This window comes from Diadema antillarum, unplaced genomic scaffold, assembly GCF_040938485.1.
Source record: "Diadema antillarum isolate AM-2024a unplaced genomic scaffold, OU_Dant_1.0 seq00000235_RagTag, whole genome shotgun sequence".
In the NCBI taxonomy this organism is placed as follows: domain Eukaryota; kingdom Metazoa; phylum Echinodermata; class Echinoidea; order Diadematoida; family Diadematidae; genus Diadema; species Diadema antillarum.
The window spans coordinates 558,112-574,007 of NW_027271284.1; the positions used below are offsets into that span (position 1 = coordinate 558,112).

General features: G+C 38.5%; 1 protein-coding gene across 1 annotated transcript in view; it reads right to left on the reverse strand.

Moving 5' to 3' along the window:
* Positions 1–315: 315 nt before the first annotated feature.
* Positions 316–15,896, reverse strand: part of LOC139729379 (carbohydrate sulfotransferase 15-like) — a 57,036-nt gene continuing 41,455 nt past the window's right edge. Inside the window, exons 6-7 of the mRNA XM_071640306.1 lie at positions 1,813–1,975; positions 316–482 (exon numbers count right to left, since the gene is read on the reverse strand). Coding sequence (XP_071496407.1) covers positions 316–482; positions 1,813–1,975 — 330 coding nt within the window. The remainder of the gene's footprint in view (positions 483–1,812; positions 1,976–15,896) is intronic.

Genomic DNA, 15,896 nt, shown 5'->3' on the forward strand with positions numbered 1-15,896 from the left:
TTCAGTCAGCTGGAGTGTAGGTGGGAAAAATCAAACTACCCAATCGTCACATTAGCTTCCACAGCACACCACAAGATTATTTTCAGGGTGTGTTACTATAAAAACTGTTCTCCAGCTGGCATGGCTTGAAGAAAAGGTTGTTGTATATTCAAAAGCACGTCAGCGTTAACCTGGTTTATCTGTTCCCATGATAGTTCGAGTTCTACGTAAGACAAAACAAAATTGTGATAATACAAGAGCACCATGAAACAAGTAATTAAACTGTCAATCATCACAGTTGAACGTAACAGAGTCCTCAGAGTATATTGTTAACGCTCAGTCATAGCGAAACTTCGGATCTTCGAGAAGTTTCTCCAGTTCCTTGTTGAATGGCTCGTGGAAGGCATTCAGGGCTTGTCGCGTGTCCTCCCGCGCCGTCTTTTGACTGATTTGGGTCCATCTCGTCCCAAGAAGTTTGTGTTCCTCCGTTGCTGTCAGAGGTCCTGAGAACGGAAGCAAAATAACTGGCATTATGACGTGCACTCATTAATAGGTGATGGTAGACGCTGGATGTTTTGTACACTGGCACACTGAAGTGTGTAAACGATAGGTACAGCAGCGCAGTAGGGTTTCTTAATCCTTTCACTGCCAGGAACTTTGGACAGTATAGTCTAGAAACGTCTATCAAGGTTTTCTGTACCAATCGTCACTCAAAGCACGCAAAGGGTTAGCTAGGAATAGGAATACGTAATTCCTAAAAATGGTCGTATAGATTACAGAGCTATGGATGCTGTATAACGGCGTGTGTGTGGAATACCTTTGGCCTTCCAACCAATTCGCGACAATTGGATCAGTAAGATATCTGTGAAAAAAAAAGATATTTGTTCTTCTTTAAGGTGGCGTCACGCTGTCCCGAAATTACCACAAGATGACAATACGAATAATATGGAATTCTCAATTTCATGTGCGAAGTTGGCAATGAAATCGGTCAAAAGCCGATCAACAGCCAAACAAGTAAGATGCCTAAAGAAGGTCCCACGATGGCACAGGAACCACACATGAGGGCAGGACGAAGAAGCAAATATTTAGCAAGAAGTTTACCCGAAGGAAACACGAAGGAAATACGACGGCTACACGAAGATATATGCCACCCCTCACGATCTTGCTGCTGGAGCCTGAGAAACTCCACTGGCCGTCATACGGTTGCTTAAGATGCCCTCACGAATGGCCCTACAATGTAGGTTTATACGATCAGAGCCGAATCTTAACATTTCCTTTATTGTGTGTCCATCATCGCTCAATTCTAGGACAGTGGTGTGACGGTTGCATAAATATAATGAGATGTCTTTAGAACTTGAATCTTTGTTGAAATAACGTTTCAAAGGCACCTGCAATGTCGCTGTCTGAGTGGCTGCTTCTTCATGGAGACTTGACACATTAAAAGTATATATACGTGTATATATATATATATATATATATATACATATATATTTCGAATTCACGTATTGGCTCCAATATAACGAAGAATCAAGAAATAAACTAGTACACGTGTAATGCATTATTTCGCCAATAAAGAATGAGTTTATTATACTCAAATTTTCGGTGGCCTCCACCTTCTTTAGGAGTCTTCCCGTCGAGACTCCTGAAGAAGGTGGAGGCCAACGAAGATTTGAGTACAATAAACTCATTCTTTATTGGCGAAATAATGCATTACTAGTTTATTTCTTGATTCTTCGTTATACACACACACACACACACATATATATATATATATATATATATATATATATATATATATATATATTTCATCTCTCTTTCATACTGGCTACTTACGTATTCCCAGGAACTCCACGATTTGTCTAAACACGGCCACCTGGTCTTCATGCCAGTCCTCAAGACGCAGTACCAAGACTCCTTTCCGTGAGTAGGCGTTGAGCCAGTCTTTTAAATAAATATGATACAATCCCACGTTGAGACCTTGAAAAGTCGTATACGGCTGGTGTGGAGAAAAAAAATGAAAATCGTGAAACCAACAACAAAAAGAACTTTCCAACGAACTTCCGGTTATGTATGTACGGAAGCACACACAACACTTTGCAGGTGTACAAGTAAGTGTCTTAAACGTGAAAATCTTGTGCAAGAATGCATAAACCCTTAAACTTCGATTCCAGGCTTGTTTAATGCTCCTCCTGATATTATTTTTCAGTTAAGGAGAAACAGAAGAAACTTTGCGCTGATGATTAGACAAAGATTAAGATGGAGGCTTACCCACCGAGCAAGCTATTCACATCGCATTATATCAAACGGAATGATGACCCGTGATTATGTTTGTGAAATGAGTGAATGCAGCAATACGAGTAGAACACATCAGTGAAGTTTGCAGAAGTACGGGCAATCCCTTCAAAAGTTATGAATTTTTATACGGTGCCTCCATTGCTGGATGAGAAGACAACATTACTTCGTGACGTCAATGCAGGACAAGAATATCAAGAAAGTATAATAAGTTTGCAAAGAATTCAAGATATTTCCATTTTACTAAGGTTATTTGTTTTAAAGAGCACTTGAAATACCTCTTTCAGAAATGGTTACCCTTGTCCGATTTTCCTCAAACTTCAATAATGTACTCTACTAATATTGCTGCATTTATTCAATTCACACATAGTTGGGTATTATTTCTTTAAGCATGATCTAATTTAAGTCTATTATTTTGAATGTCTCACCCCCTTTTTTGTAAGATGAACAACGCACGACGAATCACGCTTTGTACATTACTTGTCCTGGGATTGATCAACTTCAAGTCAAGCCACACTGAGACATATTCGAATAAGAGTACAGCTGTAAATACCGAGAAGAGAAGGATGTAAATGATTCTGACCAGCGAGGATCGATTTCAGCGCTTGTAAAACCGCGGAAAGGGTCACCATAATAATTATGAGTCTCGAAAAGCCTTATCTCGGTCAAAGACCTCATTTTAAACACATAGAGTGATAAGAAAACGGGTATGAAAGGTGGATGCAGTAATCTTTACTCAGCCTAGCTATCCTACAGGTCTTAATAAAGACAAAAGAGGAATTGTTGTTATGAAGAGCGTCCGTCCACTTCTGCGCGTGAGGCCCATGTCGAAACTCTCGAACAATGAGAGAGTACAGGCGGCATGGAAAGCGGCACATTGCTGTTGACGGAGCTAAATTGGCGCCCTTGCACGGGCGTATCTCTCTACACTCACGCCACAACCTATACTGTGAGCAGGGAGGTGAGACTCACCCCCCTGCTGTGAGGGGGTATGGTTAAAACCCGCATGGATCGTTCCTGATTCGCATGATGTGTGTATGGAGGCCATCCATGCCCCTGACTGGCCCTTTAGTGAGTCGTACTTTAGGGACCTCCCCCACCTCCTTCTCTTTTCTTGTCTCCTTTCCTTCATCATCTCTTTAGAAAATAAGGATTGAAGAAAAATGAGGAATATTATCCTCCTCGATTCGGCAACGGAGCAGGAAGTGTGTAAACACTCGTGCGATGGTCGTCTAGGTGAGCAAAGAGCAATGGGGTCAATCCGAACTACGGGCCCTGTATGCCTGGTGAACCTTTAGCGGATTCCCCTGTGAGCTTTGTAGCGATCGATCACGCAATATCGCTCCTGACCTGTATGATGCGCACGCTGCCCCAGTAAACAGAAAGAAATTCCGAATTCATAGATTCATCTCCCTCGTCGAAGGCATTAACCCTTCTTGCGTACAATTCCTTCCAATTCCCACTTTCAAAAAGAAAGAATAAGAAGATAAATGTAATTTACAAAATGACAAACTGTAATAGCTTATGCCATCTCATGCTTTGGCGGGGACATGATTTGCGATTGTATTCGAATCTGGTATCTATTTATAACTTACGAGTGATAAACAAGGGAAGAAATGTAGGGCTCGCACTTCGACCCAAAAAAACAGAACGTTTTGCTTTTGATATCGATCTTGCCGCAGTCGACGCCATGTGTGAGGTATAAAGACAGTCTATCTTCTGTAAGAGGAATTTTGTGTGTGTGTTGGTGTGTGTGTGTGTGTGTGTGTGTGTTGGTGTGTGCGTGTATGTGTGTGTGTGCGTTGTGTGTGTGTTCTATATGTTTTCTTTATGTCCTGTTACATGACTCAATTACTTGTAAAGTACCTTAACTAGAGGCTTATCGGATTCTTACAGTTGAATATTCCTTGTTGTCGTGCCACATTCGTGACATGATAGAGTTACGTCTTCTTTTTTAACGTGATTGTTAACGTTGTATAACGCTGGAACTTAATTGTAGAGGCACCTCATGCGTATTTTATTGTCGTGTCAATTACTTGCTCCTGCATGATCGGAAAAGAAATGCTCTGATCAATCTTCAACGATGGCTTTAGGCGTTGCGTGATTCCATCGACAATGAAATTTTCTGGCCGGTGATTTTCTATCATGCAGTTTGTCAAATCTTCCTCATTAAGGAAATAATAAGATGTTGTTAGATGGGTTCAACGCTGAGAACCTTTGTGTGATTATTTTTTTCGTTTGTTTATTTGTTTGCTTGCTGATACTTTTCTGCATTTATTTCAAAATAAATTTTGACACTGATAATGTAATGAATCATGACAAAATGATCAGATCATAAACAAAGTTTAGGGAAAGTAGATATATTCGATCCATTCTTTTAGTAAAATAGATACAATAAATGTGATTATTGCAAATGGCGAGACGATCATAAGTCATTGTTTAAAGTGATAGTGGCACAAAAAAAGTATGGGTGCGGAGAACTCAGAAAACAAATGTCACTATAATGATTTGCCACTTTGTATAATTCCAAGGGAAACTGCACACGTTTTTGTTTGTTTGGTTTTTGTTTGTTTTTTTGCTGTGGGTGCAAAGTGTGTTGGTGCAGTGTGCATATTGATGGAAATTTTGACTTTGCGGATTATAATGTTGCCGTCGTTAGGATGAGAGAGATTTTGTTTGGTACAAGAAAGAAAAAGAGAAAACCTAACATAGGTAATACGTACATAATAAATAAAATAGAGTGAAAACAAAAAGAATTTGCACCTGTGATCGAACAGTGTGAAAGACACGACATGACGAAGCCCAAATTGATCATAATGAGCAAGACCGGCAGTGTTTAACTACCAACTTTCCAGGTTTATGCGTAGCACACTTGATGTCTTGAATTATAGACGAACAGACTGGATGCTGGTTCCATGCATCTGCACATGAAAGGTATGTCATTTGTTTTTCCTATAATAGGTTGCGATTCATGAGTGCAATTAAAGAGATGATATGTTTTAAATATTGTAAATGTTATAGTATCTCTGTTGCTACGAAAGGGTCCAGTGTACAGATCGACAAAAAAGAAATCTACCAAGGCGTACAATACATATCAATATCATCTATCTATCTATCTATCTATCTATTTAAGCATCTATACATTTATACATTTATTTATCTACCTGTCTATATAATCCGTACATACATAGAAACGCGTGTGTGTATCAGATTATACATTTATGAGCCTATAGAAAGAGAGAGAGAGAGAGTGTGTGTGTGTGTGTGTGTGTGCGTGTTTGTGTGTGTTTGCGTGCGTGTACGTGTGTGTGTGTGTGTACATGTTCCTAAGACCTCTCTTCACGTTTGTTTGTTTCTTTCTTTCTTTGTGTCTTTGTGTCTTTCTTTCTTTCTTTCTTTCCATCTTCCACTTGACAAGATGGCTGGATAGTCCATATACAATGTATTCATTGCGTTCCTGATAGCTGGTCTGCCATTGGGCCCAGTTTTATGTATGCTTGGGTTGTATGACTCTTGCAAATGGGACGTCCATTATGTCCTAACCGAGGCACAGAGTATTTTGCCTCTGCTACAGGGGACGGCATGATAAGACACAGCATTACTTGGATTCGAACCCGCGCCCAAAACCAAACCATTCGATTGAACGGCAGACACGCGCTATACCGACTGAGCCACCTCGCCACCCTTTAATTGCGTGCGACTATAAACGTACGATTTCATTTGATGCCGATCTTATTAGTCTTATCTAGCTCATCTTTCTCCAAGAATTTACATACAGAACAGAAGAGAAAGACTACTGACACACGCCATCAACCCCATCTTGGAACGCCCCCGGGCTCACGAGTTCTCCGATCTCAAATGCACGTGTGAAGTGAAAGACAAACGTCTCTACTTCATGCCTTAAAGACTTTAAAAAGTGAGAGACGCTACACGATAAAAAAAAAAAGAATCTTGAATCAGCTCACGTGATTGCTCGGCTGATCGGACGATTTAAGTCGATTAAATGCTGCTCTGCGATGAAGCTAACACTCCCTCGCATTAATTCTTGATTCACTGCGCTGAGGAAAAAAAAACACGCAAATATACAGCATTCATTCATTGTCACTTCGGTGATTTTTGGGGACATGAAGGTGAAAGAGGTAAATCCAGGATTAAGTTTTAACGGTGGTGGGGTTGATGAAAAGAAGTGGTGCCGAATTAGTAGATGTTGTATCATGTAGGGGGTCTTAAAGGAAAAAGCAGTCAGAATAAGAACAATGTTCACGGGCCACTTGTATTTTTATCTCTTTTAGCATGCTTGTCGCAACGAATCCTTTCCACCTCCCTGGTCTAATAGAGGAATATCCTTGCCAGCAAACGGGAATTCTGAGCAAAATGTCATTCGATGCATATCAATCGAACCCTGCACTATTTCTTCGTTGTTCAAAAAAAAATGCCCACAGACCAGCCGTAATTGAGGCTGATATAATACTGTAGCCTCCCCGCACAAGCACGCACGCACACATACACACACGCACACACACACACACACACACACACGTACTGGTACAAGCCTTCAATAGTGGACTAGGTATAAAAACCTGACAACAATGGACATCTCTGGTAGAAACCTTCAACTGTGGACATTATAGCGGTGCCTGACATGCAAAGACATGGAAACGTCTAGAAAACAAAAAAACTCAAACATCACATCCAATTAATATAATTGTTACTTTTATGCATCACCATTATTAACAGTATTATGATTATATCGTAATTATCAAAATCATCAATATTTCTGTCCATAATTTATGCATTATTGAAGCACTGTGGATAATGAAATATGCTCAACTGACCTTGTTGTAACACGGACAACCAAGGGATACTATCTTACTTTAAATCATGGATTTCTGGAAATGAGTAGAATACACTTTTCAATCATGGACTTCTAAAGTACAGGCATTTTCCGATCATGGACCTCCAAAGTGATATACACCTTCCAATCAAGGACCTCTAAAGTGAAATACACCTTCCAATCATGGACCTCTTAGGTGAAATACACCTTCCAATCATGGACCTCTAAAGTTGAATACACCTTCCAATCATGGACCTCTAAAGTGGAATACACACTTCCAATCATGGACATCTGAAGTAGAATACACCTTCCAATCATGGACCTCTACAGTGAAATACACCTTAAATTCATGGACCTCTAAGGTGGAATTCCCCTTGCAATCATGGACTTTTGTAGGGGAATACACCTCCAGAGACTCCAACCCCAAGCACCTTCTGATCTGGAGATTCTCCCGCCTGAAACCCTTAGCAAACGGGAGACTCCAACTTGATGTGTGCGAAGCGCTAAATTCCCAGGGTTCTAGATGCTCTCTGGTGCTATCTAAGGCTTATTTTTTCAACATACGATAGAAATAAGTAAGAAATTCTTTCCAACGGGAGACAAAGAGCCAGGGCGGGGGAAATTAAATCTCAAGCGGGAGAACGGGAGATTTTGCAAAAATGGGTTTTCGGCGGGAGATCTCCCGTCGAAAACGGGAGAGTTGGAGTCTCTGCACCTCCCAATCATGAACTTCTAAGGTTGAATACAATTTCCAATCATGGACCTCTAAGGTGGAATACACCTTCCAATTATGGACCTCTAATATGGAATACACCTTCCAATCATGGACTTCTAAGGTGGAATACACCCTCCAATCATGGACCTTTAAAGTGAAATACACCTTCCAATCATGGACCTCTAAAGTGAAATACACCTTCCAATCATGGACCTCTTAGGTGGAATAGACCTTCCAATCATGGACCTCTTAGGTGGAATACACCTTCCAATCATGGACCTCTAAAGTGAAATACACCTTCCAATCATGGACCTCTAAAATGGAATACACCTTCCAATCATGGACCTCTACAGTGAAATACACCTTCCAATCATGGACCTCTTAGGTGAAATACACCTTCCAATCAAGGACCTCTAAAGTGAAATACACCTTCCAATCATGGACCTCTAAAGTGAAATACACCATCCAATCATGGACCTCTAAAGTGAAATACACCTTCCAATCATGGACCTCTACAGTGAAATACATGCACCCTCCAATCATGGACCTCTAAAGTGAAATACACCTTCGAATCATGGACCTCTACAGTGAAAAACACCTTCCAATCATGGATCTCTAAGGTGAAATACACCTTCCAATCAAGGACCTCTAAAGTGAAATACACCTTCCAATCATGCACCTCTAAGGTGGAATACACCTTCCAATCATGGACCTCTTAGGTGGAATACACCTTCCAATCATGGACCTCTAAAGTGAAATACACCTTCCAATCATGGACCTCTAAAGTGAAACACACCTTCCAATCATGGACCTCTAAAGTGAAATACACCTTCCAATCATGGACCTCTAAGGTGGAATACACCTTCCAATCATGGACCTCTTAGGTGGAATAGACCTTCCAATCATGGACCTCTTAGGTGGAATACACCTTCCAATCATGGACCTCTAAAGTGAAATACACCTTCCAATCATGGACCTGTAAGATGGAATACACCTTCCAATCATGGACCTCTACAGTGAAATAAACCTTCCAATCATGGACCTCTAAAGCGAAATACACCGTCCAATCATGGACCTCTAAAGTGAAATACACCTTCCAATCATGGACCTCTCAGGTGGAATACACTTTCCAATCATGGGCCTCTACAGTGAAATACACCTTCAAATCATGGACTTCTGTAGTGGAATACACCTTCCAATCATGGACCTCTAAAGTTGAGTACACCTTCCAACTATGGACTTCTAAAGTGAAATTGTATACCTTCATTTCATGGGACTCTGAAGTGGAATACACTTTCCAATCATGGACTTCTGAAGTTGAATACACCTTGCACTCACAGAATGAACTGCTTAATGAAAATCATTTCTTGATATGCCGCACTTCCCCATATAATAAAATCAGAGCCTCATAAAAATATTGAACTTGTGATTTGTAATTCTTAATGGTTAACCATCACTAATGTGGCCAAAAGATTACCTAAACATGTGCCATATGACTTATCATGATTTTTCTGTTAATTTTTGTCAGGTTTCTTGGATCTGCCCACAAAAATTTTCAGAACCAAGATACTGGTTTTGACCATCACTTGTCAATCATCAGCCAGTAAACATTTGAATGATACTGCTATGCCACATAGTTAGTGCTGAGTGAGCTCTGACAATGGCATGATACGATACACCTGCAAAAGGAAGGTAGTGAAGGTGTATTTGTGGAATGCAATTGTGAGAGATCACTTAGTTCTCACAAGATGATGTCAAAACCAGTATCTTGGTTTGGATGATTTTCTGTGGGCAGATCCAAGTACTCTGAAGAAAATTAACAGAAAAATTGTAATAAAATATATGGCACATATTTAAATAATCTTTTGTGATGGTGAGATTATTATAGATCAACACAAATCAACATGCATTTGCATTTCATAGGACCTTTATGGTGTATGTACCAAGTTTAATTTATCCAATTCATAATCAAGTTCAAACATACAGTGTATAATGAAGTGTAAATTTTGTTTTGAAACCTGACCTTGGACCTAATTCACCACCAGGAAGGTATTCACTGATATACCCTCTACTCATACATAGACATACCAAGTTTTGTTTTGTTTTGTTTTGTTTTTTTTTTGTTCTTGAGGTGTAGTGGTAAGAAATTATGATTTCAAATGGAAGACGGCAGGGAGTGAAAGTGTATACAAAATGCTTCTGGCACCACTTATTGGAAAAGGTACACAGAACAGCCTATTGTAGTTTGGCAGAAAATTCAAAATATGAAAATCACTAGAACTAGATAACAAAACTCAACTGCAATTGAAATTGTGCCTACAAGGAATTGTGCCTACAAAGTGAAAATGCAAAACATGAAACACACACTGAAAATCACTAGGACAAGAGAAATTCAACTGCACAAAGTTACAAATTGTGCCTATAACACAGGTATTTAAATCCAGTCTAAAGAATATGAGTAATCTACTCATTTTGCTTCAATGTGACTAGCAGCAGCTCAGAGGCTTTACACTTCCAACTACACCAATATGAATCAGCAGCTTCCAACTATAAAGGGTAAGAGCATGTATTCTTTAAAGAAGCCTGTGGCTAACAATCTTCTGAAATCTAAATGACATCAGTCTTCGGATATGCCCCCACCCCCCCCCCCCCCCCAAAAAAAAAAAAATGCCATGTTGCCCTCACCCGACTGATCATAAAATACGAAAAACACAGGGTTGGATTTTATTCCTTAGTGAGAAAATATCAGATTTGGGCAAAGAATTTGCTAAAATATGTATGCAATAGCTTTAAAAAACACTTCTATATGCATTTTGACTGTATTCTGCCCATGTTTTCCCCCATTTAGAATATTTTAAAAAATATTGGAAAACTCGACTCTCTTACTTTAAACAACTGCACATTAAAAAAAAAAATATCGACTGACCAACCCAATTTTCAAATTTTGTGCATGTTAGGGCAATATAACATATAACATATATATATATATATATATATATATATATATATATATATATATATTAGCTTAACAGATGCTATCACAAAGAAGTAGTGGAAATACTACAAAAAATCACAATGTTCATTTATCAAAACAAGAATCTCTGAGCCTTAAAAAGTGATTTTCTGATCTGTACCTGCATACATGAATCAATTAAGTGAATTGCAAATTAAAATGTAATTAGTTGATCTGTACCCATTAATGTATCAAGTTGATTGCAACAATGCAAGCCATCCATATAAAGTAATAAGGATAACAGGCACTGAAAATGTTGAGCTTTTTGTCCTGTCCTATGACCAACTAATGCCCAAATTACACGTACATGTACCACGTTCCATTTAGATACATTAGCCCATGCTGAAACGACCTACATGTAGCTGAAATTGACGTCATGGCCTGATCACTTCATTGGGTGATATTTTCTCTGCCTTAATTCATGCCAAATTTCATCATGATCTTCAAAATATGTTCATACACTTCTTATACCCAAGAAACCACTTTTATGGGTGAAATACCTACATATGTCAGAGTAGTACATAATGACATGGACATTGTGCTGCACAATTACTACCTGGGTAAATTGTACAATCAGAGTCATTGATGCAAACAGCAGCAATTGGCTGATGAACTTTGTAAACTGTAAAACAACTTCTGAATGCAAAATTAAACAGGAAAACTGGCAACAAATTGGTTGAAATAGTGGAACCAAACATACTGTCACAATATTTACTGACAGAATGTCACTTCAATGCACTGCATGGCAGGCATGTATTAAACAATAAGAAAACATGCATTCAATGCATTTCTCAAGGCTCAATAAATAACAATACATACACATGTTAGTACATATATCTTACATGTTGTACAAGTTTCTTCTTATACAGTGGAACCTCATTTTAATGAGGTCACATATAACAAAATCTCTTAAAACAAGGCAATTTTCATAGTCCCACCGACCTCATTATTCAGAGGTTCCACTGTACATCATTCAAATCTCATGGGGAGGACCATGGCTATATACCGGTCAACTGCAAACATTGCTGAGATTATTTTCATGTGTATGCATGGCTTTGAGTAAGGGACCCAAAGAGTTAAGTTTTAGATAACTTGAAATCATACATATACAGACTGGGGCAACTTAATTTTTGTTATCTCCAAATACATTCTACATGGGCCTACACAAATGACTTTAGTATGTCATATTTTAATGAGAAGGCACTAAATTAAACCTGTCTCTTTTCTTGATTTTAGGTCACCAAACTGTTCCTGCAAAGAATGAATGGAGGCTACCATTGCTGTCATTCGAGACCGTCTCTCGTCTCATGACGCCCTGTGCAAACTAATCAATAAGCAAACATTAGCCATTGTTGCAGTTACGTCTCACAGATTTCTAACAAAGCACAGGCAATTCAATGGCTGCCTCCTATAGTCCTATTCTAGTACCCTCTCATCAAACATTTGCCATTTTAGAGTTATGTGCGTTCTTAAAATAACGTTTAACATAGATTTGACATCTATAATGGGGTAAACTTTCAACTCTTCTTTTATACAAACTTTCTTCTCAATTGTAACACAGAAAAAAACAAACAACCATGTATGCTGTTAAGTGTTCAAAGCAGAATACAGTAATGCAAGTATAGAGGGTTATATTCCCACTAGCATTTCAGAACTTCTTATCAATTACTAGTACATAAGATGTTAACCCAATCTATACAGAAACTGGGTGGACCCTGTGTAAAGTCTATGGGGGTTCCAGAATCCCATACGAAATGAATTTTAAAGAACTAGCCTTTTGTACACAACCTGATGACATTTTATGATCTTACCTCTTTCTCAACTTCACTTCCGTCCAAAATACAGGAATGTATCATCAATATAATTTACCCTCTATGACATAAATGCTTTAAAAAAGTAAACAATTGTAAGCAAGGATTATGTCATCAACAGACTTAAACTACAAGATAAATTAATATTTAGTAATTCCATGCTATCCATAACCTGATTTCAGAGCTCCGTGGCACTCCTTAAAAGCATTCATCAGATGATGAAAAATGTACAATTAAAACAAATTAAAGTGAAACAGCTAGGTTTATGTCATCAACGGAATATTCAACTATACACATAACTTCATGCAATCCAAATCCTGATTTCAGAACTCCTTTCATGGAATTCATTATATCGCATTCATCAGATGACGAAAAATTTATTACTTATACCCAAGAAAGCAATTTTAAAATAGCTACATGTACATGTACTTGTACATGTATCGGAGTAGTACACAAAGAATTTTATTGCAAAACAACTTAAGTGCCTTTCTCATTATATAACATTATTTTATAATATTTTTGAAGCTACATGTATGATCAAAAGTATTGAAATTTTATCAAATATTTCCTTTAAATTTCAGCAGTTTAAAGGCATTGGTTAGAATCATTTAATAATGATCAAAACTGTGCTGGTTTACCTGTTTATTTCTCTTCAAGTTGGTGAATAAACATCCAAGATACAAAAAAAAAAAAATGAAAATTCTGCACTCACTATAAAGTTAGCTTTGAATTTCTATTTGTTTCTCATATACAAGAGTAATTACAGCACAGTAGTCATCTTCTGATGGCATGTGAGACAGTGCAGCTCAGATTTTTCAAAACTGGTAACAATGTGAACTTATGCCTTTACATCTCAAGTATCTCAAGTTGACCAAAATGAAGTTCAGCTGTTTTGCAATGAAACTCTTCACATACTGACATACATAGCATGGATATGGTGCTGCGCAATTACTGCCTGGCTAAATTGTACAACCAGATGCATCTATGCAAACATGGACCTACAACAGCCGCAGCTTTGTTCAAATTTGTCACTCTTTTGAACAATTAGCAAAGGTTCGTCAACTATAAAAGAAAAAAAAAATTGCTGAAGGCAAAATTACCCTGTATCCTTAAACTGAGAAACTGCTAGTTAAGTGGTTGAAATAACTGAATCAAACATACTGTCACAATATTTGATTACATGTCAATTCAATGTAATGCATGGCAGGTATGAACAAACAACGAAAAAGGTAATAAAAAGTGAAAACATGCATTCAATGCATTTCTCGTAGGTCTCAAACTTTGTTGCTATTAAACAAACATACATCACCTGAGTACCTGAATCTTACAGGTTGTATAAGTTTCTTATAACCAGGTAATTTTGCTGGTCCTTGCTGTCATTCGAGACCGTCTCTCTTAATTGTCTCATGACGTCTTGTGTGAATCAAAAGCGAAGATAAGCCATTGTTGCATTTACGCCTCACAGATTTCTTATAAAGCGCAGACAATTCAATGGCTGCCTCCATGTGAACGGTTTGGCAACCAAAAATCCAGAAAAGAGTCTTATTCTAGTGCCTTCTCATCAAAAATTTAACTTTTGGGAGATCTGGCATTGTGCAACACTTCTGGAATTTGTGTCCAGGCAAGGTTACTTGTGAAAACATGTATTTTTTTTTTTTTAAGTACAGTATGTGCACATGTACATATCAAATCGATTCAGGTGTACCTTTAAGTATGCATAAATGAAAAAGGATCCTTTTTCCTAATCTGGTTACGGACAAAGTCTTTGATGTTTCTCCAAGTTCTTCCTTCAAAGGTGTGCGGAGCCTGTTTGGACATGAGCTCATCAATTGCTTTTTTTCCTGGCAGCTGCCTTGTCCGGAGAAAAAATTCAAAGTGACTTGAAACAGCTGCTTTCTCCTCAGCAGACCATCGTCTCTTTGATGCTTGAGGTCGCCATCTCTTCTTATGAACTTCATGTCCTACGCAAAAATAAACACAAAAGGAAACTAAAAATTTGTGCATTGCCGTGCAATGCAAATGTATCCCTGGCACTTGCAGAAGTTTTTGCTGCATCCTTGTGTTTGAAGGAGAGATATAGGAATGTATTGGATTAAAAGTAGATGAAAAATATAAAAGAACCAACAGAAGAAGGTAATATACAGGCAAATCCCGTTATAATGAATTGCTGGGGACCACAAAAATCACTTCGTTAAGAGAAGTTCATATGTCGTGTGCAAATACTATATGTACAAACCCGCTAAACGTTATATGTTATATGTGATACATGCACAACACGAATGTCCACCAAGCACCATGCATCACAGTCTATTTCAGCAAACTGATGCTGAAAGTGCTCACAATACATGATAACCTGTTATGTCAAAGACATTTATTTTTTGAAGGAAAGTATTCAATAACTGAAAACAAAAACTTCTCAAAAATAATGCAGCATAAATCTTGATCATGACTGACGTCAGTACTAATGCATATTCATAACCGTCCAGCCTAGCACCTTAATAGCTTATTAAGGTGCTACACCGTAGGCTGGACGGTCGTGAATAAACATTACACGATGATGTCACGAATCCGTCGGTTGCATGCATTGCATACAACACTCACACCAAAACACGAATGCATTAGTTCCGCGTGGGATACACAAAACACAAAGAATCCAAAACAACCCAAGCATGGCAGCAAATCTTGCATAGCTCAGTGGGTTGGGCTCAGAGTCAGAGACTCGACACGAAGGGCTGTGTGGGTTCGAAACGGGTTCGAAACCTGATCAGAGTATTGATATTATTTTCACCATTTTTTTTGTGTTTTATAAGTGGGATTGAGGTTTATTTCGTGAGTAAATTGAAGTTTTTTAAGACATCAAAGTACAATACACGTCTGTGATTGACGTCTATACTAATGCGTATTCATGACCGTCCAGCCTAGCACCTTAATACGCTACTTACGACAGACAGTAATTGCACCTAGTTAATTAGCTGCCCTCGCTGCGTGCATCTGTGCAGCTCAGACGGCTTCGAGCGCTCGCGTGATAAGGAGCACAGCGTCTAATCAGAGAGATGGAGTGAGCTGCAGCTTTTGCGGACTTAAAATTTACGGCTTTGCTGTAAGCGAACTCTAGATAGAAGTATATGTAGATACAGGACTGAGAAACCAGTTTGCTATAAGCGAAAATTCGTTAAAAGTGACTTCGTTTTATGGGAATTGCTGTGCCATTGGTTTGTACATGCAGAAAATCGGGTCTTGTAAATGGCTTCA